The sequence below is a fragment of the Eumetopias jubatus genome, unplaced genomic scaffold (genome assembly GCF_037043125.1).
Source record: "Eumetopias jubatus isolate StellerSeaLion01/CBP00866 unplaced genomic scaffold, mEumJub1_p1.0 scaffold_3, whole genome shotgun sequence".
NCBI classification, from domain to species: Eukaryota; Metazoa; Chordata; class Mammalia; order Carnivora; family Otariidae; genus Eumetopias; species Eumetopias jubatus.
This window is the reverse complement of record NW_028274809.1, coordinates 106,223,086-106,250,298: the sequence shown is the minus strand read 5'-3', so window position 1 is coordinate 106,250,298 and position 27,213 is coordinate 106,223,086. Positions and strand designations below refer to the sequence as shown.

The window sequence follows — 27,213 nt, the reverse complement described above, 5'->3', positions numbered from 1 at the left end:
TTTCTCTATTTCTCTAAAAATAATATAGTTAAGTGTCCACTCTAGCAAGAATCAAGGATCAAGATAATATTTGTCTACTCAAAGGTTTTATGACTATGGCCACAAAATGGTTAAATAAAAATGTGTTTAATTGTTACTTCAAAAGCTTCATTTTGGGTTCCAAAAATTAACTCTGGCATCAGTTCAGCCCATTAGGAAGTTACTCCTTTGACTGGAAGATGTGCAACATAACCCATCAAAATTTTAGGAGATCTAGCTTGAGAGAGAGAGAGGAGAAAGAAGAAAAATAGTTATTCTCTTACTTCATACCAGATTATTAGTCTAAAGCCAGTCAAGGTAATTCCATCACCCTTGACTGTGATTGGGTCCGGGAGTGGACATATGACCCAATTATGGCTAGTTGGACAGAGGAAAAACTGCTGGTGATGTGAAAGCTGAGTGTTTAGGCAGGCTTGGGTCCTGGAAGTGTCTCACAGCTCTATGCCATGGTTCTCAAACCTGAGCACATCAGAATCAGTGGTTCTTAGGTTCTTAGGTCCTACTGCCAGAATTCCTGGTCCAGCAGGTCTGGGATAAGTCCAGACAATCTACATTTTTGTTAACAAATTCTGAGGTGATATTCAGCATGCTGTTGTTCTAAAGAATCAAATTTGATGGCTTAAAAGCAAGCATTAGGAGTCTATGCTTTCTGTTTCCCAGAATGTTGTTGAGTCTGGCTGAGATGTTGGGTGGGCATATTAGCTGGAGAAGGATGTGGCTCTTGAGGATGGCATTGTTGAACTGAATCCACCATCTCTGGAGCCTGTGCTCTGAGGACTTCCTTTGATGTAGGGTAATAAATTTTATTTTTATTCCTTTAGAAAAAAGTAGAATAAAGCACCAGATACAGAAAAACCTCACAAACCGAATACTTAGCTTAATAAGCTATTCCAGGGAGAACACCCTTGCGACTACTGTGCTGTTCAAGAAATAGAAGTATGGACACCTCTCAATTTCCATGCACCTAGCTTCAATCATTTAATATTTTTCACGCTACTGAGTTTTTTTTTCAAGCTAGTGAGTTTTCTGTTATTTGCATACAAATTTATCCTACCAGAAATATCTTAAGGGATAATACCAATTGCTCTGAATACTTTTGTGGAAGGAATTGATTAGAAGCAAGTCCTTAGCAAAACAAATGACATGGATTCTCTTATAAAATCTGGATTTTTACGAAACATGTACATTGATTAGCAAAATAAAGTCCAGACACAAGTAAGTGATTGCACAGACAAGTCTAACTAAGAGAAGTTTAGTTTGAGACACTTGAAACGGGCCTCCAAGGAAGGGACCACCACAGAATATTGAGCATCCAAACTGGAATCCTGGAGAAAGATGAACTGCTTGTTTATATTAACTTCTGTTTTCTGGTTTCTTGGAGTTGGTTATATGTTATCATTTTCACTCCATATGGTGGATTTAATAATCCTTAGCTCATCTGTTTAGTGGCATTTCCACAATGTCTTAAGTGAAAGATTTCTAGATAGATTTTAAACAAATGAATTGAGTAGACCCTACCTAACTACTCCAGGTTAGACAAAGCGAAAGTATCCACCATACAATATGCTATTCAAATACAACTTATTTCCACTTGGGTGTGATCTTCATTACAAATACAGGTAAACTGTCAATCGCTAGATGGATATATGTCATTAATTACACTGCCCTTAGTTGCATTACTATATTTTTTAAGTTACAATGCTTTAAGTTAAAAGCAGTGAACTGGTAAACTGAAGATCTTGTCTCTTAGCGAAGTGTTAGTGGTATCACATAGGTGATTGCTTGAGTTAGCATTTTACAGAGTGCTACTTAGAAATAATCTCAGCTTGGCATTTCAAAGGAAGTGACCGGCTACCAGAAGAAAAAGTAAAGGGTCAATTACATGGATTTATCTATCACTCTCATTTTGCCGAATGTTGATGTTTAGAAGCTCTGAATTATATTATTAGTGAGCAAAAGTGTTCATGATTCCTTCTTCCACTCTTAACAGCATTGTGTTTTGCAGTTATCCTAGCTGAAGAGAGATAGGGTCATCACATTGGATTTGTCTACATTGAGACAGGGTCCCAAGGCTCCTATTAAATAGCAGATTTCGGGGCACCTGGGTGGCTTGTTAAGCATCTGCCTTTGGCTCAGGTCATGATTCCAGGGTCCTGGGATCGAGCCCCGCATTGGGCTCCCTGCTCTGCAGGAGTCCTGCTTCTCCCTCTCTCACTCCCCCTGCTTGTGTTCCCTCTCTTGCTATATCTCTCTCTGACAAATAAATGAATAAAACCTTAAAAAAAGAGTTAAATAGCAGAAGATTTCTATTCTGTACCTCTCAATGATCTATTGCTGTCCTAGTCAGAGAAGAGGCCTAGGGCATTGTTTAAATATCTAGGTCAAGGTTTTGCCCACAGGCCTATTAGGCCATAGTATGATTTCAGGGGCATGGGGGAGGCACATATCTCTCTTTTTTCCTTGATGCCTGAAAATCCAGTCTTTGTGGTTCAAATACTGGTAATACCACTTGAACTGCCAAAATGACCTGAAAAGGGTGACTATTATGCCAACCCCACCTTTACTCAGATTAAGATCTCAAATCAACGTGAATAAAGATATTAGTTAACCTGGGGTAGACAGAACTAGATTCAATTCCAAATAATTAGCTGTGTATCCTTAGGTCAGTGACTTGACCTCTCTGAATTTATTCCTCATCCTTAAAAATGTGAATGCTACCAACTCAGAGTACTGATATAATGACACAAATAGAGCTTAAGTTTCTACTTCTTGGTTTCGAGCACTGTTTCTTATTCATAATAACTTAGATAACTTTGATTTCCTCCCATCCCCCTGGCACCCATCTCTGAGATCCAGAGCTGAAAAAGGCACAGAAGTTAAGGATTGAAGGAGGAGAAGATCAAATTGGACTGTGTAAATGCAACTGTGGCTAAAGCACAGGTTCTGACCAGAAGTTTGGGGGCAGAGGCTGAGATTCTGCATTTCTAACAAGCTCCCAGGTGATGCCTGAGGATCCACACAGAGACCACACTTTAAGTAGTGAGGAGAGCAGAAGGCCACAAAGGAAAGCACAGAACTTGACGCTGGTCATGCTGGGGGTGTGGAAGAGTGAGGGCAGGAGAAAAGAAAGGAAAAGAGCTGAAAACAAGGAAAGAACCCTTCAAGTGGAGAAGAGGAAATGCAGTGACAGAATTCTGCATGTCTCACTGTCTTTTTAAACAGATTCAATGATATCCATATCACTCCTGGCTCGATCAATTCAGATGGGAGACTGGTGCTGTCATTTGCAAGCAGGCATCTTGGTGCTGTGTGTGAAATTGGACCCTCAGGATTGTCACCTAGCTATCTGGAACAAGTCCCCAGATAGCCGATATCATGGCAATTGCGAGAACCCTGATGCCTGAATTGTTCCAAATCCACTTCTCCTTACAGAAGGACCAGTGACACCAAACTGAAAACCAATTTCCAAAGACCTTCAGGGGTCCTTAGCTTTTTGCAACCAGTGCTGCCCAAGGAGAAAATAAAAAAAAAGTGTGCACGGAATCTGTGCCAAATGGGGGCAAGTGTTTTGAGCCTCTTCACTTGTCCACGAGCCCAGGAAGCTAAAAAGGCCTTGACATAAAAAATCAGATTCTCCATGGCAACAAAATTGTCATGCCAGAAACATACAATCTCAGCTCACACAGGCAGACATCTAAAAAATATATCAAGTGAGGAAGAGAGATTAAAATTTCAAGGTACAAATGGTAAAAGTAATTGCAAAACGGTGCATGGGGGAAAGAGGGATGGGGAAAGAAAAATACAAACCTCTCCTTTCACGGGGCCAGCGATGTCTATTCTTATTTGCCCTTTAATCATATAAAGTAACTTAAAACCTTCCCCTCACTTTGGATCAGGTCTAACCCCCAGTTCGGTGGTTTCATGCTGTGCCACCAGCTCTGCACTTCCTGCTGACAGTAAGTGCTTCTCCAGCCCAGCTCACTTTAAAACCCAGATCAAAAGCTTTCTTGCCACAAAACAAATCACATTTGACAAAGTCAGATCCCTCCTAAGCCACAATTATATAGATTGACTTGGTAACCTAAGTTAATAGTGATCTGACCCCCCATTTAATGTATTTTGTCGTGTTTTTTAAAAAGTAATTAGGTCTCTTTTTTTTTTGCTTTTTATTTCTTTGTGTGTGGATGAGAAAGGGTTGAAGGATGTGTGGAGGGAGAGAACAAAAATTCTATTTGGCAAATCCCTTTCTGAGATGAGATAGCAGTGTGAACACTATTAAAGCGGGCACTAACCACCCAATCTCCCTCCCAGTTTGGTGGGTTGCCCAGACTTTGGATCCCATAGTAGTACCTCAGGGCAAAGGCTGTTTCCAAGGGTGGGTTGTTTTTGTTTTTGTTTTTGTTTTTGTTTTTTTAGAAAGATTACTTTGTCACCGACAGAACTCATGACATTTGCTTTACTCGGTCTGAGGATGTTCATCAGCATACCTTTCCTATAGTCTTCTTTTCAACTATTGAATTGATCTCTGCTTCTGACATGACAAACATACTAGTAGGACAGCCTTTCTTCCTGTGTATAGGTCAGAGATGTGCATGCTTGAGTTCTGAGCACACACAGGGGTAAAGTGGTCCTTCGTTACCTATGTTACATGTATGCCAAAGGTGTATATGGTTGCCAGGAGTGAGCAGTTTTAAATGGTGCTCAGGACTTGCAGGAAAGTTCCTCTTTGGGAAATAGCTCAAAGGTGAATAGATACAAGGATGCTGTTGAACACATTCCATATGAGGGAGACATAGTTTCATGAAAGTCAAGATTTTACAACCTGGATTTCATCTTGGGTGGCATACCAGGAAGTTTCTTTATAAACATACAGAAGTCTGAATGGGGTAGAGTAGAAGGAATTCATGAAATACTGTGATAAGTGAATGAATGAAGTGAATGAATGAATGAGTGAATGAATGAATGGAGTATGTTATGAAAAAAAATATCCAGCACTTGGAGCACCTGGGTGGCTCAGTCGGTTAAACATCTGCCTTCCACTCAGGTCATGATATCGGGGTCCTGGGTCTGGCTCTCTGCTCAGCAGGGAGTCTGCTTCTTCCTCTCCCATCACGCACCTCCCCACACTCATGCTTTTTCTCTCTCAAATAATAAATAAAATCTTTAAAAAAATGAATGAATGAATGAATAAATTTGTTAATTAATAAAACACTATAAGGAGAATATATATATATGTCTCCAACCCTGTATACATCCACCTCTTTATAGATTACTTTGTGTGGGGGCGCCTGGGTGGCTCAGATGGTTAAGCGTCTGCCTTCGGCTCAGGTCATGATCCCAGGATCCTGGGATCGAGCCCCACATCAGGCTCCTGGCTCAGTGAGGAGCCTGCTTCTCCTTCTCCCTCTCTCCCTGCTCATGCTTTCTCTCTCTCTCTGTATCTCTGTGTCTCAAATGAATAAATAAAATCTTTAAAAAAAAAAGAGACTAAAACTCTTAAAAAAGATTACTTTGTGTGTATATATATAACTATATGCATATAATTGGCTATCTAACTATCCTACTATATATATATGTGCACATTATTTATATTGCATATATAAAAATAATAATATCAATATTATCACTAACAACAAATGTTAGCTATTAATTACTTATATGCTAATTTACACTATCCATGTAAACTCTTTTATAAAATTTTTTATTATGTTAATCACCATCCACTACATTATTAGTTTTTGATGTAGTGTTCCATGATTCATTGTTTGTGCATAACACCCAGTGCTCCATGAAGAACGTGCCCTCTTTAATACCCATCACCCGGCTAACCCATCCTCCCAACCCCCTCACCTCTAGAACCCTGAGGTTGTTTTTCAGAGTCCATTGACTCTCATAGTTCATTTCCCCCTCTGATTCCCCCCTTCATTCTTCCCCTCCTGCTAACTTCTCTTTTTTTCCTTAACATATATTACATTATTTGTTTCAGAGGTACAGATCTGTGATTCAACACAGCGCTCACCATAGCACATACCCTCACCAATGTCTATCACCCAGCGACCCCACCCTCCCACCCACCCACACTCCAGCAAACCTCACTTTGTTTCCTAAGATTAAGAATTCCTCATATCAGTGAGGTCATATGATACATGTCTTTCTCTGATTGACTTATTTCACTCAGCATAACACCCTCCAATTCCATCCACGTCAATGAAAATGGCAAGATCTCATTCCTTTTGATGGCTGCATAATATTCCAGTATATATATATATCACTTCTTTTTTAAAAAAAAAGATTTTATTTATTTATTTGAGAAGGAGAGAGTGAGAGACAGAGAGCACGAGAGGGAAGAGGGTCAGAGAGAGAAGCAGATTCCCCGCTGAGCAGGGAGCACGATGTGGGACTCGATCCCGTGACTCCAGGATCATGACCTGAGCCAAAGGCAATCGCTTAACCAACTGAGCCACCCAGGCACCTATACCACTTCTTCTTTATCCATTCATCTGTCGATGGACATCTTGGCTCTTTCCACAGTTTGGCTATTGTGGACATTGCTGCTATAAACATCGGGGTAAAGATACCTCTTCAGATCCCTACATTTGTATCGTTCGGGTAAATACCCACTAGTGGAATTGCTGGATCATATGGTAGTTCTACTTTCAGCATTATGAGGACCCTATTTACTGTTTTCCAGAGTGGCTGCACCAGCTTGCATTCCCACCAACAGTGTAGGAGGGTTCCCCTTTCTCCACATCCCCGCCAACATCTGTCGTTTCCTGACTTGTTAATTTTAGCCATTCTGACTGGTATGAAGTGGTATCTCAGTGAGGTTTTGATTTGGATTTCTCTGATACCGAGCGATGTTGAGCACTTTTTCATATGTCTGTTGGCCATTTGGATGTCTTCTTTGGAAAAATGTCTGTTCATGTCTTCTGCCCATTTCTTGATTGGATTATTTGTTCTTTGGGTGTTGAGCTTGATAAGTTCTTTATAGATTTTGGATACTAGACCTTTCTCTGATATGTCATTTGCAAATATCTTCTCCCATTCTGTCGGTTGTCTTTTGGTTTAGTTGACTATTTCTTTTGCTGTACAAAAGCTTTTTATGTTGATGAGGTCCCAATAGTTCATTTTTGCCCTTGCTTTCATTGCCCTTGGTGATATTTCTAGGAAGAAGTTGCTGCGGGGAGGTCGAAGAGGTTGCTGCCTGTGTTCTCCTCAAGGATTTGATGGACTCCTGTCTCACATTTAGGTCTTCCAAACATTTGGAGTCTATTTTTGTCTGTGGTATATAGAAATGATCCAGTTTCATTATTCTGCATGTGGCTGTCCAATTTTCCCAACACCATTTGTTGAAGAGACTGTCTTTTTTCCATTCGACATTCTTTCCTGCTTTGTCGAAGATTAGTTGACCATAGAGTTCAGGGTCCATTTCTGGGCTCTCAATTCTGTCCCATTGATCTATGTGTCTGTTTTTGTGCCAGGACCATACTGTCTTGATGATGACAGCTTTGTAATAGAGCTGGAAGTCCGGAATTTGATGCTGCCAGCTATGATTTTCTTTTTCAACATTCCTCTGGCTATTCGGGGTCTTTTCATGTTCCATACAAATTTTACAATTATTTGTTCCATTTCTTTGAAAAAACTTGATGGTATTTTGACGGGGATTGCATTTAATGTGCAGATTGCTCTAGGTAGCATTGACATCTTCACAATATTTGTTCTTCCAATCCATGAGCATGGAACGTTTTTCCATTTCTTTGTGTCTTTCTCAATTTCTTTCATGAGTATTTTATAGTTTTCTGAGTACAGATCCTATGCCTCCTTGGTTAGATTTATTCCTAGGTATCTTATGGTTTTGGGTGCAATTGTAAATGGGATTGACTCTTTAATTTCTCTTTCTTCTATCTTATTGTTGGTGTAAAGGAATGCCATTGATATCTGTACATTGATTTTATATCCTGCTACTTTACTGCATTCCTGTATGAGTTCTAGCAGTTTTGGGGTGGAGTCTTTTGGGTTTTCCACATAAAGTATCTTATCATCTGCAAAGAGTGAGAGTTTGACTTCTTCTTTGCCAATTTGGATGCCTTTGATTTCTTTTTGTTGTCTGATTGCTGTGGCTAGGACTTCTAATATTATGTTGAATACCAGTGGTGATAGTGGACATCCCTGCAGGGTTCCTGACCTTAGGGGGAAAGCTCTCAGCTTTTCCCCATTGAGAATGATATTCACTGTGGATTTATCATAGATGGCTTTTATGATACTGAGGTATGTACCCTCTATCCCTATACTCTGAAGAGTTTTGATCAAGAAAGAATGCTATATTTTGTCAAATGCTTTTTCTGCATCTATTGAGAGGAATATGATTCTTGATCTTTCTTTTGTTAATGTATTGTATAATGTTAATGATTTGTGGAGGTTGTACCAACCTTGCAACCCAGGGATAAATCCCATTGGTTGTGGTGAATAATCCCTTTAATGTACTGTTGGATCTCATTGGCTAGTATTTTGGTGAGAATTTTTGGATCCATGTTCATCAAGGATATTGGTCTGTAATTCTCCTTTTTGATGGGGTCTTTGTCTGGTTTTGAGATCAAGGTAATGGTGACCTCATAAAATGAGTTTGGAAGTTTTCTTTCCATTTCTATTTTTTGGAACAGTTTCAGGAGAATAGGTATTATTCTTCTTGAAATGTTTGGTAGAATTCCCCTTGGAAGCCATCTGGCCCTGGGCACTTGTTTGTTGGGAGATTTTTGATGACTGCTTCAATTTCCTTAGTGGTCATAGGTCTGTTCAGGTTTTTTATTTCTTCCTGGTTCAGTTTTGGTAGTTGATACATCTCTAGGAATGCATCCATTTCTTCCAGGTTATCTAATGTGCTGGCATAGAGTTGCTCATAATATGTTCTTATAATTTCTTTTGTGTTGGTTGTGATCTCTCCTCCTTCATTCATGATTTTGTTGATTTGGGTCATTTCTCTTTTTCTTTTGATAAGTCTGGCCAGGGGTTTATCAATCTTGTTAATTCTTTCAAAGAACCAGCTCCTAGTTTCTTTGATCTGTTCTACTGTTCTTTCAGTTTCTATTTCGTTGATTTGTGATCCAATCTTTATTATTTCTCTTTTCCTGCTGGGTTTAGGCTTTATTTGCTATTTTTTTCTCTAGCTCCTTTAGGTGTAGGGTTAGGTTGTGTATTTAAGACCTTTCTTGTTTCTTGAGAAAGGCTTGTATTGCTATATACTTTCCTGTTAGGACTGCCTTTGCTGCATCCCAAAGATTTTGGACAGTTGTGTTTTCATTTTCATTGGTTTCCATGAATTTTTTTAATTCTTCTTTAATTTCCTGGTTGACCCATTCATTCTTTAGTAGGATGCTCTCTAGCCTCCATGTATTTGAGTTCTTTCTGACTTTCCTCTTGTGATTGAGTTCTAGTTTCAAAGCAGTGTGGTCTGAAAATAGCAGGGAATAATCCCAATCTTTTGGTACTGGTTGAGACCTGATTTGTGACCTAGCATGTGATCAATTCTGGAGAATGTTCCATGGGCACTAGAGAAGAATGTGTATTCCGATGCTTTGGGATGGAATGTTCTGAATATGTCTGTGAAGTCCATTTGGCCCAGTGTGTCATTTAAAGTCTTTATTTCCTTGTTGATCTTTTGCTTAGATGATCTGTCCATTCCAGTCAGTGGGGTGTTAAAATATCCCACTATTATTGTATTGTTGTCAATGTGTTCTTTGCTTTTGTTATTAATTGCCTTATATAATTAGCTGTTCCCATGTTAGAGGCATAGATATTTACAATTGTTAGATCTTTTTGTTGGATAGACTATTTAGGTAGGTTATAGTGTCCTTCCTCATCTCTTATTACAGTCTTTGTTTTAAAATCTAATTTGTCTGATATGAGGATTGCCACCCCTGCTTTCTTTTGGTGTCCATTAGCATGGTAAATGGTTTTGCACCCCCTCACTTTCAATCTGGGGGTGTCTTTGGGTCTAAAATGAGTCCCTTGCAGACAGCATATTGATGGGTCTTGATTTTAATCCAGTCTGATAGCCTGTGTGTTTTGATTGGGGCATTTAGCCCATTTACATTCAGGGTAACTATTGAAAGATATGAATTTAGTGCCATTGTATTGCCTGTAAGGTGACTGTTACTGTGTATTTTCTGTACTCCTTTCTGGTCTATGCTGCTTTTAGGCTCTCTCTTTGCTTAGCGGACCCCTTTTAATATTTCCTGGAGGGCTGGTTTCGTGTTTTCAAATTCCTTTAGTTTTTGTTTGTCTTGGAAGCTTTTTCTCTCTCCTTCTATTTTCAGTGTGAGCCTAGCTGGATATAGTTTTCTTGGCTGCATATTTTCTCATTTAGTGCTCTGAAGATACCATGCTAGTCCTTTCGGGCCTGCCAGGTCTCTGTGGATAGGTCTGTTGCCCATCTCTCTACCATTTTAGGTTACATATCTCTTCTGCTGAGCTGCTTTCAAGATTTTCTCTTTGTCTCTGAGACTCGTAAGTTTTACTATTAGATGTCGGGGTGTTGACCTATTTTTATTGATTTTGAGAGGGCTTCTCTGTGCCTCCTGGATTTTGATGCCTGTTTCCTTCCCCACATTAGAGAAGTTCTCTGGTATAATTTGCTCCAATATACCTTCTGCCCCTCTCTCTCTTTCTTCTTCCTCTGGGATCCCAATTATTCTAATGTTGTTTCATCTTATCGTATCACTTATCTCTCAAATTCTGTCCTCGTGATCCTGTAGTTGTTTATCTCTCTTTTTCTCAGCTTCTTTATTTTCCATCATTTGGTCTTCTATATCACTGATTCTCTCTTCTGCCTCATTTATCCTAGCAGTTAGTGCCCCCATTTTTTATTGCACCTCATTAATAGCCTTTTTGATTTTGCCTTGGTTAGATTTTAGTTCTCTTATTTCTCCAGGAATGGTTTATCTAATAACGTCCATGCTTTTTTCAAGCCCACCTAGTATCTTTAAAATCATGATTCTGAACTCTAGGTCCAACATCGTACTAATGTCCCTATTGAGTAGATCCCTGGCAGACGGCACCACTCTTGTTGTTTTGCTGAGGTGATTTTTTTCATCTGTCATTTTGTCCAGAGAAGAATAGATGAGTGAGAAAACAAAATGCTAACAGGGTAAAATCATCCCCAGAAAATATACCCTAAACAAATCAGAAAAGACCTGAAACTGGGGGAAAAGAAAGGGAAAGAAAGAAAAAAGAAAAAGGAAAAAAAAAAGGAAAAGAAAAAGATGAAAACAAACAAAGACAGAACACAACAAAATAAAGAATATGATCAAATATGATCAGGCTGGTGCATAGATTAGTGCCACACACTAGATTTTGGGCATATTTTTGACTCTTAGATGAAAGTGCCTCCCAAAATTTTAAAGAAAGAAAAACTTATATATGTACAAAATAAGGGCTGATACGATGAAGGGACGGAATATGAATGTAAAGATGAAAAGTGTAAAAAATTTTATAAAAGGAATTGATAAGAAGTTGTTTGAAAAAGGAAAGAAGAGGATTCAAAAAAAGGCAGGGGGGTAGAATGTGATCAGGCGGGAGACTAGAACAAAGCCATACACTAGAGATTTAGGGTAATTTTTGAGATGTTAGAAGAAACTGTATCTCAAAATTTTAAAGAGAGAACAACATATATATATATATATATATATATATATATATATATATGCCAAAAATAAGGGTAACTACTATGAAGGGATAGAATATGACTCTAAAAATGAAAAATAAAAATGTTTTTTTAAAAAAGGGATTGATAAGATGTTGGTTGAAAAAGGGAAAAAGACAAATTCAAAAAAAAAAGACAGTTAAAAAATTAATTTTGAAAGACTAAAGAATCATGGTGAAAAGCCATGGATTCTATGTGCAGTATTCCCCTAGCTCTCGAGTTCTGCCGTTCTCATTGATCGGTAAACTTGGTCTTGGCTGGCTGTTCTTGCTGATCTTCTGGGGGACGGGCCTGTTGCCGTGGTTCCCAAACGTCTTTGCCAGAGGAGGAATTGCCCTGCCTTTGCCAGTCCAGGCTAAGTAATCTGTTTGGGTTTGCTCTCGGGAGCTTTTGTTCCCTGGAAGCTTCCCGTACAGCTTTGGAGGATGAGAGTGAAGATGGCGGCCCCCAATCTCTGCCTGAGAGGAACCGAGAACTCGGGTCCTGCTCCTCAGTGCGCCCCCAGAGAAAAGCAGTCACTCCCGTCTCCCCGGTCTCCAGCCACAGTCCATCCTCACCCAGCCTGTGACCGAGCATTTTTATCTCTGGCATAGGACCCTATGTGGAGTCTCCAAAGGCAGCAGATCCCTGCGGTGTGCTCCCGCGCTGCTCCTCCCACGGGAGGAAGGGGAGTCTCCCCAGATCTGCCGCTTGTTGGGTCCCTACTGGAGAAGCAGTGGCCCGACTGTGCCACAGACCACGGTTTATGTCAACCCCGAGCTGACAGCCCACGCCTCGGCTCTGTCTCTGCAGCCGGCTTCCCTGCTCCAATCCCTGGGAGCTCTGCCGCACTCAGGCACTCCTGGTCTTTCTGTGACCCTGAGGGTCCTGAGACCACACTGTCCCGCGAGGGTTCCACCCCCCCACCCCCACCCCCCCGCTTAGCCACTGGAGCAACGCCCCTCAGCAGAGCAGACTTCTAAATATTCCAGATTTTGTTCTCCAGGGCTCTATCACTTGCCAGCAGTGGCTGACAGAGGCCCCCTCCCCCGCCGTCTATCCTCCTGAATATTGCCTCGGATTCACTTCTCCGCACGTCCTACCTTCCAGAAAGTTGTTGCTTTTCTGTTCAGAGAGTTGTTGCTATTCTTTTCTTCGATCTCCTGTTGAGTTCGTAGGTGTTCAGAATGGTTTGATCCCTATTCAGCTGAATTCCTGAGACCAGACGAAATCCAGGTCTCCTACTCCTCCACCATGTTGCTCCGCCCCCACACTATCCATGTAAACTCTTTACGAATAGTATTTGTGCCTATTTTTACCAACTATGTGCTGCAGTTCTAACAGAGTGCCTAGCACATAGTAGGTGCTCAATAAACATTAATAGAAGCATTTCTTATTTATGAATTCATCAACCGAGCAGTTTGGAACTCTTGTTGCATTTCAGAATCAGCTGGAAAGCTTGTATTTCTTTACTTCATCAATATCCACCCTTGGGCCCCATTTCAGACAATTAATTCAGAATATCTGAGGTATGAGCTCAGGCAGTGTTACTTATAAAGCTATCCAGGTGATTCAAATGTACAGCTCTTGGATAAGAACCAGTGATCGAACCTCTCCTTGAGGCTGTGTTAAATTCCCCCTGAGGGCAATGGTTGGACCCAGGGAGTGAAGGGGAGGCTGCCAGCCCTGGCAGGTTTGCTAGAGGATGAATTCTAGGCCAATGTATCTCAACTTTCTGAGAGTGAATTTCCTGCATGGCCTTCCTGATTTAGACTCTAGTTGGGAGAAGAAAGAGAGGTCAACATCCTCTCTGCACACACTCATGCTGTCCTTGGGCTCAGGCACACAGATTCCCTAGTGAGCAAGATAATTATAATAAATTGGAGCAGAGACATCTGTGCTCTGTCAATATCTGTCCACTAGGGGACAAACTGACATATGATCAGACTCAGAGCTTCCCCAGAAACTGCCCAGGTGCTACTAGGCAGTAATGACTTTCTGTCAATGTACAGTTGGATGGGATTGGAAAAACTCTGGCCCTGGATGCCCCATCGGAAAACCATATTAAAATCTTCCAATCTGTGTTTCTTCCTGAAATGGCAAGTGAACCTCCCTGCTCCAGTCCAGCTCTCTACCCTGCAGTGAGAAGTATCTTTTGAATGTGAAATTCTCCCTCCGTCTGCACATAATGTGTCAAGGCAGGCATTACTTATCCACTTTACAGATAAAGAACTGAGGTCAAGAAGAGGTTGGTGATTTGTAGACAATCACAGAGTTGGCAAGCAAATGCCATAGACAGGACTCGAACCCTGACCAATTTGTTTCCAAGTCTCTTTCTAATATAGCCCTTTTAACCCGTGTTAGTGAACCAATTTGCTCATGGGGTGGTTAGGAGCAAAACTTGGTTTTGAATGACTTGGATTTGAATCAAAGCATCTCCCCTTCCTAACTGTGTGGTTTTAAGCAAGTTACACAACTTTTCTGAGCCTCAGCAACCCTATCTGAAATTAAAAGGTAATACTACTCATCTTTTAGTATCTTTCTGAAGAAAAATATCTTAATATAGGTGAAATGCTTTATAAAATTCTTGGCCCATGGTATTCAGCAAAAAGGTAGTGTTAGTACACAATTGTTATTAATATTTTCCTGCTGGGTCTTTGATTGGTTATTCTTTTTCCTTTAGAATAGCATTCTTTAAAATTTATGTTTTATTTAAATTCAATGTAATTAACATGTAGTATATTATTAACTTCAGGGGTAGAATTTAGTCATTCATCAGTGGCATATAACACCCAGTGCTCATTACATCACATACTCCTCCTTAATGTCCATCACCCAGTTACTCCATGCCACCATCCAACTCCCCTTCAGCAACCCTCAGTTTGTTCCCTTAGTTAAGAGTCTCTTTTAGCATTCTTAAACTCCTTTCTTAACACAACCATACAACTTGCTAACTTAAATTACTGATCCCATTATAACAGAATACCTGTGAAATGTAGTACAAAACAAATATCAAATGTACAAACAAAAATTCCAAATCACCCTCATGATTAATGAAAATTCAAAATTATAAATCAAAATGTCAACAAGTTAGAAAAATAAAATGGTGAAAAGTAAAATCAGGGCACCTGGGTGGCTCAGTTGGTTAAGTGACTGCCTTCGGCTCAGGTCATGATCCTGAAGTCCCAGGATCGAGTCCCACATCGGGCTCCCCGCTCAGCAGGGAGTCTGCTTCTCCCTCTGACCCTCTTCCTTCTCGTGCTCTCTATCTCTCATTCTCTCTCTCTCAAATAAATAAATAAAATCTTTAAAAGAAAAAGAAAAAGTAAAATCATTCTGCACTTCATATCTATAACACAATGACCAGTTATAGCTTATTCCAGAATGCAAAGATGGGCCAATACTGGAAAACTTACTAATATGATGGGCCTCATATTATCAATGAGAAGATATAGTCAGGGTTAATTAATATGAACTCTTAACAGATCAGTATACCTCTTAAAGTTGTGTATCCATTTTTTTTCTCAACTTGAAAAAGAGTTTATAATGTTCCCTAGATATAAAAACATACAAATATAATCAGACGTTAATAATCTTAAAAAGTAAAAAAATAAATTTTAACAATCTTTAAAAAGTAAAAAGTTCAATTATACAACTATATATATATGTATATGTGTACATATACATATATATATCATAAAAGTCAACCAAATCTGATTAAAAATATATCTATCTAGATACCCAACATTATATTTGTTAAAGACATTTCACATAAGAAATCAGTTAAGTGTCGTCTTCTCTTACTTCCATCATATGTTGTAAAGATACACACCCAACATTTAACCACAGCTATCTCTAGCTGGTAGGCTTACACATTATTTGCATTTTCTTACTTGAAGTTATTGAAGGGAATATATCAGTAGATTTAATTCATGTTTATTATAAACATGCTACTGTAATAATATATTTTGGTAGCTATTTATGTTAGATACATGAAATACAAAAAGAAAGCAATTAAAAAAACTTAATTTCACAAAGGCCTCTCATAATAATCAGAGAAGAATATTGTGGGTTGGGGAGATAAGAACCAGCATACGTTGATATCCATTATGCATAGGGAAACATGGTTTAATTCCATTTTAACCCTCTCTTCCCATTCTTCTTCTGAACAGTGCTCTTGGACACGATCCCAGTGAATGGAAGCACTCTCTTTCTTCCATTTCCCCACACTGTGCTTATTCAGGGCTTGCCTTTAGAGTTTCAGTCACCTTACTCACCAACTCTTCGGTTGAGTTGAGCTGGGCTATGAGTACCCGTGAGGTCTGAGGAACTGGAAAAAGCCATTGGAGAGAGCAGGGATGCTAACGGGTCATCACAGTTGTCTATAACGATAAGAGAGAAAGAAAGCAAATTCTATTAGCAAGATATAGCCCGTAAAGAGAGGAATCATGGCATTAGCCACCATCATTTTTTAACTACTGCTCTGAACAAGGCCAGTACCACTTGTTTCCATGTGCTATTTCATTTACTCCTCACAGTCCTGAAAGACAGGTATAAATTTCTTTCACAGTTGGAGACACTGACTTTCAGAGATGTTAAGAAAGGTATCCAAGGTCACAACGCTAGAAAATAGTGTAGCCAGAAATCTCACTGATTTGTTTATCATCTGCTCCTTTAATCAATCACTTGAACAAAGCTTCAATTTATGGTTTTTGAGCTTATTCTAGAAGAAGGGAGACTATTGAAGGGAAGATACAATAGTTTACATGTTCTCCCATCTTCAGTCCCTGAGGACTCCTGCCATAGGTGTATCTAGATGGATAGAATGGTTTAGAATGTCTCACTCCCAGTTGTGTGAAAATCTTTGGAAATTGAAAGACTAATTCTAATAACTAATTTCTATTCCACAAAGTAAAGGAGAATAGTCCTCGATCTTGTACAATATTGAATCTGATATTTATTTCAGAAGCAGTCCTTCTACCCTTCCCTAATGTAACAGGTAGTATCTTTAAGGTTTCTTTGATGTTGTCTAAATGTGGAACAGGATGGGGTCATGGGGAGAGATGTGGTCCTGACAACATAGACCTGTTCCTCCAGACTGACCATGCAATCTCATGCACAGGACCCTGCTCTTCACATAGCAAACTGGTCATCTAAATGTTCTGTAACCATTCATTTGTTTGCATTTTACACTAAATGGCACACTTTTGGTGGGACTTTAGCAAATAATCTGATACATAATAACCCTTCAATAAAGGTTTGTTGAAAGAAATGGACGGGGAAGGAAGGAAGGAACGAAGGAAGGAAGGAAGGAAGGAAAGAAGGAAGGAAGGAAGGAAGGAAGGAAGGAAGGAAGGAAGGAAGGAAGGAAGGAAGGAGGAAGGAAGGAAGGAAGGAAGGAAGGAAGGAAGGAAGGAAGGAAAGAAAGAAAGAAGGAAGGACTTAGTTCACACAACAGTACCCACATGTTTTTCCTATTTTTCCATTTTGTACACAACTGACTTTTCAGGACATTGCAAAATGATATCATTGAATCTAGACATATCTCATTCAAACATGATTTTATGTCATTCAGTTTGAAGGTAAACTTCATGTATTAAAGGCTCTCAAGAAAACCGATTTGTTTCTTTTTTTTTTTAATGTACATTGGATAGGAGGCTCTTTGTTTATCTAGAAAATTCTAAGAGAGGACTATTTCATCTAACTCCAGGGAAATTAATGAGAAACATAAGGATTGAATTTTTGTTTGTTAAATGTGTTAAAAAATCAACTGGCAAAGTGTATTTTGAGTTTTTCCCCAAACACAAATGTTTGAAAAATATTTTTAGGTATTTGACAAACAGAAAATAGAGCCAGATCCTCACTAAGAGGAATGACATTAAAAATCATAGCAAGGACACCTCTGCAGTTATGGTCATTCTGCGAATAGAAAGCAGAGCTCACGGGGTGCCTGAGTAGCTCAGTTGGTTAAGTGTCTGCCTTCTGCTTGGTTCATGATCCTAGGGTCCTGGGATCAAACCCCACATTGGGCTCCCTGCTCAGCAGGGGAGTCTGCTTCTCCCTCTCCCTCCTTCCCCACTTGTGCTCTCTCTCTCTCTGTATGTCTCTCAAATAAATAAATAAAATCTTTAAAAAAAAAGAAAGAAAGAAAGCAGAGCTCAGGGCCACTTTATTCCAGGCATAAGATGCAGGTGAGGGGAGGTGCATACACACTTCCAGTATGTTTATTTGGAAACAAAGATTGGTTACACTATTTATATATTAGCAAACAATTTGGATGTGATTCAGATCTTACATTTGCTTATACCCTTCTCATCATCAGGAAACATTAGGTGAATATAAGAAACTGAACTCAGTCGAACTGAGCCCCATGGAAATACACTATACCCGTACACATGCCCACAACAAATACCACACCACATCAGACTTCGCAGCTATGCTAGGAGCCACACCTCTCTGCATCTGTAGTTAAACCATCTTCCAATTTCAGGTAACACTCCTCACACTACTTCTGATAGCTCACAACCCATCTGACACCCACCTCCACAAGCAAGTTTAAGATTTTTTTTAAGTACCATGTTTATTATAGCATTTAAGTATTCCTTAAACATATAGCATGTATAATGCAATGTTACCACTTTGTTAGGTCCTTAGGATATTTTTAAGATGTTGCCAGTGACATTTGAGCTTTGTGCCCCTAACCTTATGTTTCCCCTAAAGTAGGAATAGAAGAGACTGAATTGTTTCAATTTAATTCAGTCCAAAAAGTATTTATAAGGACATACTTTATGCTTGATCTTGGACAAGCACTGGGGATAGAATTGAGTAAAATTGAATCTCAGACCTCACAGAGCTCAGAGACCTTTGAGAAATAGAAAGAATAAATAAATAAATGCATACATACATAAATAAATAAATAATAAGTAAATCTGATTAGAAGGTTTACGAGAATTTCACCAGGGTTACACCCAAGCCAGTAAAATGGGGACCCAACTCTATAGACATCTAGGCAAGTGATCTGCTCCATCTCCTCCAGCCCTGTGCAGTCTTCCCTTTCACAAGTTGCTGGCCTCAGGGAGAGATTAGCTTCCAAAGCTTCTTGGCCTCGTGACCCCAACTGCCATTTTCCCCACTAGCCATTTCCTCTTCCAAATTGTTCCTTCCTTGTATCTCAGTTTATGGAATCAGTGCTTCCACTTTGGAAATTAGTAAACCCATTGTAAAAGATCTGTGCTAAAGGGAAGGTCCAAAGGAAATTGTTCAGGACTCCTCTCATCACAGACTCAATGCATTGCAAGAATGGCTTTTAGATAACATGGTTGAATATTGTCCTACCCCTAAAAGTGAAAATAATGGGAAAATTTCAAATTGGAAAGGAAGAAACACCTCTCCTCCCCAGCTAGTACGTAGCTCCCTCTGTCTTCTCAATGTCACCTAAATTGAGAATAGACCAGGCCTCTAATCAAATTAATCCCGGTCATTGGGAATTAGGAATTTGCCTGTATAACCATTCTAAATCCAAAAGAGTGCATTATTTTTAGACATCTGTCCTATTCTTAAAGCAGAAGAGAAATGATCTAGCATAAATGAGAACAGTTTATACATATTTTAGTTCATGATTTGGGACCATCAGGAATAGTGGAAATTATCAGGAAGGCTAAAGCTAGGAGCTCGTCATTCTAGATTGTTTTCTTCTCTTGCCTTGGTGACTCCACTTAATACAGTCATATGTACTAAGCAGTATCTCCTTTGTCTGTAAAATCAAGACTGTCATCTCTACACATCCAGCCACAAAATCGTCTTAGAAAAGAATGAGAAGATATGGGAAAATATGGAGGAAAATCCTCTTTAAAGGGTAAAGCACAGAATAAAACCAGGAAGCACTATAATAATTGTCTGTAATATTTGCCATAATCAAGAACAACCTTTTCAACAATTTTATTTCTGAGACCTTGTCTCTATGTCACAATACCTACTCAATAATTGATGTCACCAATAGCTCTTTTGCACTAAAGGTTGACAAAGGGCCAGATGAGAAGAAGAATATGAAATGGAGGGGAAACGAGGGGGTGAAGAATCACCGGAGAGTGAGAACAACATTGTATGGGGCAGTCCTCCCACTCTGTGGATCAGCAGCCTTGCCGAGACTGGGCCAACATCACACCAAACACATGGCTGGGAAGGAAAGAAACAAAGCACCATCTGCTCCACCATTCCTGCAGGCTTTAAATAAGCAAACCCATGTTGTCATTACATTTTAGGCACCACTCATATCTCTGCCTTCTGACAGTATGTCTGCACAACACTAAATCCAACAGTCAGTTCCTCCAAAAGTGCAGTGGATGTTTATCTGTATTTACATGAGGAAAGAGGAAAGGGTGAAGAAACTCAGGTGGGCAGAGGGATGTTTGAAATTTGGGGAAAACACACTAAGGGACTAAAGTCAGGCTTTCAAGAGGACACACAACCTGAGACAGACCTTCATAATTTTACTAGAATATCATTTTCCACACTTGATGGATGCATTGGCATAGTAGAATATTTTCAAAACACACTCTTAAAAAGCCCATGGATGGGGCTTGTCTTTAAAAGATATTTCACAGGGTTGCCTGGGTGGCTCAGTTGGTTGTGTTGGACTCTTGGTTTTGGCTCAGGTCATCATCTCAGAGTCCTGAGATCAAGCCCCATATTGGACTCCACACTTCTCTCTCCCTCTTCCTCAGCCCCTCCCTCTCTTGCTCGGGTGCTCTGTCTCTCTCTCTCAAATAAATAAATAAATCTTTAAAAAAATAAAAGATTTTTTTTTTTGCAAAAAGGAGATAAAGTTAAAAGGCTATTATTAAAAAATGCAAACTCATGTGTGACTTATTAATTCTCCATTTTTCCTCAGCAGATAACCTCTTTGCCATCTTTACTGTTTTCCTTTATAAGGTAAAGGCCACTTCCTACTCCACCCCATGCCCAGGCAGACAAAAATCCATGCCTATGAGTATGATGGAAAGTAGCTCAGCTATTTCTAATCAGTAACTGCTGAACAACACCATTCTTATTTGCAAATGACTTAGCCTTACATTCATAGACTAAGAGGATACCAAAACTCAAGGAACCTCTGAGGTGGTGAAATTCAAGCCCTTCACTTTACAAATGAGGACCTCAGGGTTTAGGGAGATAATGAGTCTGCTCAGGATTATTCAGTTCACTGAGGGACTAGCCTGGACCAAAGCTCAGATTTCCTTACTCCCAGATGGTGACCACTGGCTCAGAGTTACCTGCCATGTCTGCATAAGTCCGGTAATCATTATTACATTATTTTTCATAACATTTGTTTTAATGAATAACTTTCTTTGTGCAAAAGGAAGGGCAGAGTTGCATCTCCTAGATAACAGAAGAAAAAAAAAAAAACAGTGAAGAATAGCCTAGGATTTTCAAAAGAATTTGAATGTTTTCTCTGTTTTTCTTGCCTTCTGATTTCTTCCTTCAATACCAAAAAGAAAAAAAAATAAAGGGAGGATTAAAAAAATAAGAAGAGAAAAAGAAAAGTGACTTGTTTCTTTATGAATATTTGTGTGGCTCCTCAAGTCAAGCATTTTACCTGATATTTTCAGTCTGAAGAAGTGGGGATTTTTCATTCTTTAATATATATGTACAGTTATATACCAAAGGTCTTCTATCATTAATTAAAAGGTAAATGCACAAAAGAGAATTTTGAGTAAATATGATATTTACACAGCTTTTTAGAAATTGTCATTAACTCTTTATGATTCTACTTTAAGTATCATTTTTTGTTACCAACATATATTTTTATTCATTATTATTAAATTACCAATAGAGTAACAGATGGCCCCAAAGTTAAATTGTGAGTATCATCTTGATTACCACAGTAAATTGTCTGTATATGGGGATTTGGAGCTTAAAAGATTCACTTGTATTTATAGGTGAGATAAAATTCCTCTTAGCATTGCACACTTAATGGCCTACTTTGTTTAAAAGACATAAAGCATGCATTTTGTGTAGTGCCTACAACAGTGCTTAGAAGTGACAACTCATGCTTTTAGCTTCATTTATTTTTCCCCTTGCTACCTATAATTTCACTTAGTAAACAACAAAAATAAATACTCTAATATTACTCTTGAATCTGACCCCGTCCCCATTTTCCACCATGAAATCCTAAAAAATAAATTATTTCATAATGAACAGAACAAGAAACATGGCTCTCTAAAATGAGTCATGAAAAGGTTAAACTTTCTCTGTCCTGACATCCATCTCCAATTTAATGCAGCCTCTGCCTTTTGAAGACCTGCTGAATACACATGGTTGTGCTCTTTGTTGTAGGAAGACAGAATTAAAGTCAAAGACACAGTTCCTGAGCTCAAGAAACCAAGCATCTACTTTGGGTTGAAAGATAATCTATATATAGATATCTATATATAGATATATATATTTTTAAGAAGCTCCTTATATTTATGAACAATTCCATGCAAAAGACCTTTGACCTGGGATCCAGGAATCCTGGGCTCTCTTCTACCTTCCCTGTGAACATGCTCTCATTTTACCTTTCTTTGTTTCAGATTCCTCAACTGTAAATGGCAGGGATTATTGTTCATTTGTTCAATCAACAAACCTTAACTGAGGCGCATTCTCAGCATCTGAGTGTCTGTCAGGCTTTAAAGGTAGTAAAGGCAATTAGAGCAAATTCCTCAAACGGGGGAGATGGGCACTCCACTTGCTGTGCTGCCCTGGTGATTGGTGATGGATGGGGGCCAGCAGGCTACAGGAGCTTCTAGGAGGAGAGGCTAGTCCTGTCTAGGGATTGACAAGAGAACTCTGGGATATTTTCCCACCTTAAAAGAAATTCTATTCACAATTTTATGTTAGATTTGATTTGGAGGTACTGTCGTTCAATTGTAAGTGGTTTGCTAGGACTATGTCATAATCAAACACAGTAAGTATACCAGCAAGGCAGCAGTGTCAGCCTCTGGCACAGCTGTCTGTCTAGGATGTCAACAAGAGAGAAACCATCATTCCTACTGTTTGGATGAGGCAGCCACAAGGGTTTTAGTCTATTTCACACTCTAGTCAATATCTATGCTGGGCTTTGAACCAAGGTCAGTGTGATTCTTTGCATATTGTCTGTTTGAAAATTGGCTTCCAATTCCTAAAAATGACAGCAGGAATGCCTCCTAGATGCGCAGGGGCGAGTCCTCCATTTGACTGTCTTATGTGAATTTAGCCCTTCTTGGATTTTTAAGAATGTCCCCACATGAACGTCCCATAATTAGCCCAAACTCAAAATATCCCTCTAAATATGTTTTTCTAAGTTGTTTTCCTCTCATATTACTCCATTTCACCCCCAGACTGCCACTGATGGATTTTTTTTTTTGATTCTCAGTTTAGGAATATTGGGTTCACAATTGACCACTTTATTTTTCTATTCTAACCTTAAATAGATTTTATCAATGACTCAATCTAACTGAAGAAGTGTTTCTTAAGTCCCTCATGTGTGAGGCATATGATATACATACTAATCATGGGGTGATGTAAAGCATACAAATATCTGGTAGAGCGAGGATATTATTTTACTCTAGCACGTAGTGTCCAGTACTACATTTATGTTCAATATTTGTTGAATAAACTGTTGAAGGAAAGATCTCTCAGATTTGCACTCATTTTTTTTCCTCTCGCTTGTCCACTACTTGGTCCCATACCAGGTTTTTTGAACACCATGTTACATTTTTTGCAACCACCTTCCCAGTTTACCACTTGTGTCTATCCTCATTCAGTCATCAGTTTTAAACCCCTCTTTTCAACGTGTTTCTCTCGCCAAGCCCTACTAGTATGTTAGCCTCAACTTTGGCTTCCAGATGTGGCATCACAAAGATGAAGGAACAAAGAGAGTGTTTTGAGCACATAAGAGGTCCCAGCTGAGCATAAGGTCAGGGTGTCATTGATGGGGTCAAAGAATCAGAAACTGAGATCCAGTCAGCAGAGTCAAGAGTAAGAAGCTTGTTGCTGAGATCAGCTTCCATCAGAGACCAAGAACCATGACCCCCAAAAACATGACTTGTGGTGTCTAAATTCAAATATGCTGAAGTTATTAAACCTTTAGGATTATGAATGTTGCTTCATAGAGGAGCTGGCTTAGCTAGAAGACATGAAATCTTTGATGGGTAGAAAAGGCAAGATTCATAAATAAAAAGGATTAGAAATTTCTTGAATATGAGAAGCTGATATTGGTGACTAGATTATTCTTAAAAGCAAATGATAAAGAAAAGCGAAACTTTGAAATAATTAAATTTTACCTATTAAAAAATCTAAATCCAACTTTTTTCTATACACCTCTATTCCTTTCTTCCCATCCGCAACTATCAATACTCCACATAGAACACACCTATCAACATTACACACAACTCACAGCACACACACACACACATCATTGCAAAGTACAGTGTCAATCAGGTTTGGAATTTATTAGGTTTTTAAGTAAAGCTAAAAATTGAATGAGTGGGATATATAGAATGAAGATTATGAAAATAGGAAAAATAAGATCACAGGTTTAAAAAATTAAAAGTACAGATTATGTCTTTTTATTTTAAAAAGTGCATTGCTTAAAGGATTATGCATGGAATATTAAGGTGAAAGAATAGAGACAAATGAAGAATTATGAAGATAGTGTTTCTGCCAATTCAATGCTCAAATTTATTTTCTGGAGCTGTGTCTTTTTCAGTAGATATTTATTCTTTCTTTGAATACAATGAAGCTAAACTTCCAGTAGCTACTCCTGATCCTGCATCAAGTAATTCTAAATTACATTGAAAATTCTGGTTACTCTGAAAACCCTGATTTTAAAGTGCAGATCAATCAATCCTTAGACATTTGCAAAACCCTCTTCATCTTTAATGGGTATAGGCACAGAGTTTCTAAAGGAAACACCAACATCTCTGTGTGTCATCAATCTGCTCATTGGAATTGAGGGAGAAGGCCTGATTAAAAAAGATAGGCTTGGGTTGGAAATTGGCCAGCTGGCTGACAGCACAACCCAATGAGGTCGATGCCAACCATTTATGAGTGGATGGGATAAACATGGATAATGTGAACAAATATTGATCTTTATTGGTCTTTTAGATGAAAAAATAATGACAGCCCAGAGACAGAATCAGTAGTCTTTCAAGATCATAATCTGGCTCTGTGTGTGTGTGTGTGTGTGTGTGTGTATGTTCTTTCTGGACCAGTTGGAGACTGTAGTATATTTGGAAAGAGCCCAGACATTGGATTCCAGCCCAGTCTGAATTCAGATCCTGACTCCATAGCTTACTAATTATACATCCTTCGGGATGTTATTTAATCTCAGTCTTCTCTATGTATAATGGGGATAATAAGTATACACAGGCTTGTTATGAGAACAAAAAGAGACAATTCATGTAAAATATTTAACCCAGTGGTTGGCACATGGCTAGATATGTGTTCATTCCTTCACTTGCTGTCACTCTTTCTACCTCAGATTCAAGCTCACCCTCTCCAGTTGCAGTCATTGCATTTGAAAAATGACATTTTTTACACTTTATTATGTATTTTAGACTTTTCCCATCAAGATGGTTTTAACACTGCTTCTTTATCAGCATTTCAGGGCTCTTGAGATAATTCTGTACCAAGAGCTATTCTGTTTATGCATTACTTATGCTCCAAGACCAAACCCAGTACACTTTCTAAGTTTTATCACTTTTTTTTTTCTTGCATTCAATAACAGTTCTTAAGCACAATGTGCCAGGCATCATGCTCTCTGGTCCATTATACTGGTGAGTCTTTTTTTTTTTTAATTTTATTTACTTATTTAAGAGAGAGAGACAGAGAGACAGAGACAGAGACAGAGACAGAAAAAGCATGAGCAAGGGGAGGGACGAAGGGAGAAGCAGGCTCCCCGCTGAGCAGGGAGTCTGATGCTGTGTTCAATCCCAGGACCCAAGGATCACAACTGGAACTGATGGCAGATGGTAGACACTTAACCAAATGAGCCACCCAGGTGCCCATATACCAGTGAGTTTTAAGAGGAACATGATGCATAGCTCTTAGATAACATTACAAAGAATGGGGCTGTAGAAAATGTTTGGATTTCTTTCTGGTCCTTATATTTGACTTATTTTTTTAAAAATTAAGCACATTAAAAAATGGTCCTGCCATGTTTGTGCCTTTAGATCAGAAGCTTAAAAATGTGAGAACACTGCTCTGGGCAAGAGAGTCTCCCCAATTTGTATTTTGGAAAGTTTGTTTTGGTGTCAGCATAGAGAATGGAGCATATTTGTGCATGCATGTCTGGGGTAAGGATGGGTGCAGAGTAGTGAGAGGAGAGAACCAATCAAGGCCTATGGAAATAGTAAAGAAGAGATAATAGGGGCCTGAACTAAAACAATGGCAATTGGCATGGAGAAAAAGTAAGGAAATTGAGGTACATTATATAAGAATCATCATTGCTTGGTGCATGGAAAGGGAGGTAAGAATAAAGGATAACTTCAAGGTTTCTGGTCTCAATGACTTTCTGCTTTGTCATTCTAGAGACCTGGAAGCTTACAAATCAGTTTCTAAAATTAACAAATTTAAATCAAGCAAAACAGTGATGAATTTCCACACATTAAAATAATTTCCAAAGTAGAGTTAACACTCTTCATCTTCTTTTTCAATAAATATAAGAAGTAGTGTCATAGGAATAATACACACACACATACACACACACACATATCACATGGCAAGTCATATAATGTTATAAAATGACACATCAGTTGTCCAAAGAGAGAACTGAGCAGTGAGTACTATGTTCAGTAAAAAAGAAACATCAAATTGACCTGAGGTAGTTAGTTCCCTCATGCTTTCAGACAATTCTAGTTCCTTGCCCCTCTATATCCATTCATAATCAGACTGTTGGTTATTTTATCTCCTAGCACTCCTTATTTCTCAGTCTGTGCTCGAAATTGCCAATTTCTTGATATCTTTCTGGACATGCTGTGCATACTTCTGTGCCCCTCTATATGTGACTTTGTCCTGAATGCCCTCCACATCACCTTCCTCTTGCCCACCCCTCAACTCCTGTTCCCTGCACAGGATGCAAATGCTCCCAGAGTATGCCTTGATCTCTTCAGGCAGAGAGAAGTGCTTCCTCCTTTGGGGGTCTTTTATGTCTTATACTCCACCTCAGTAGAAGGACCTAGCACAGCATCGGGCTTTTATTTTGATGATATTGTTGCATCTAGGGCATCAAGCCCTTTGAGAGCTGGGACCATGTCTTATTTCCTATCCTCATTGCCTTTCACAGTGATGATCACAGATCAGTAGTTCAGTAATTATTTGTTGAATAGAATCTTAGATAAATGAAGGCGAGTCTTAAATCCAGATTAAAAATCTGAGTAGGAACTGGGCAGCTTTCTAAAATGGGAAATGTCTGGGCAACAGTAAAGACTTTGCCCAAGTCATATAAGGCAGTGAAATCAAAACTGAGTGCTTGAAGAGAA

At 39.0% G+C, this 27,213-nt stretch overlaps 1 protein-coding gene across 2 annotated transcripts in view; it reads right to left on the bottom strand.

Moving 5' to 3' along the window:
- CNTNAP5 (contactin associated protein family member 5) overlaps window positions 1–27,213 on the bottom strand; it is an 855,278-nt gene that overhangs the window by 660,947 nt on the left and 167,118 nt on the right. For both annotated transcript variants that reach the window (XM_028101360.1, XM_028101361.1), the window contains exon 2: window positions 15,994–16,098. In XM_028101360.1, the coding sequence (XP_027957161.1) occupies window positions 15,994–16,098 (105 nt within the window). The remainder of the gene's footprint in view (window positions 1–15,993; window positions 16,099–27,213) is intronic.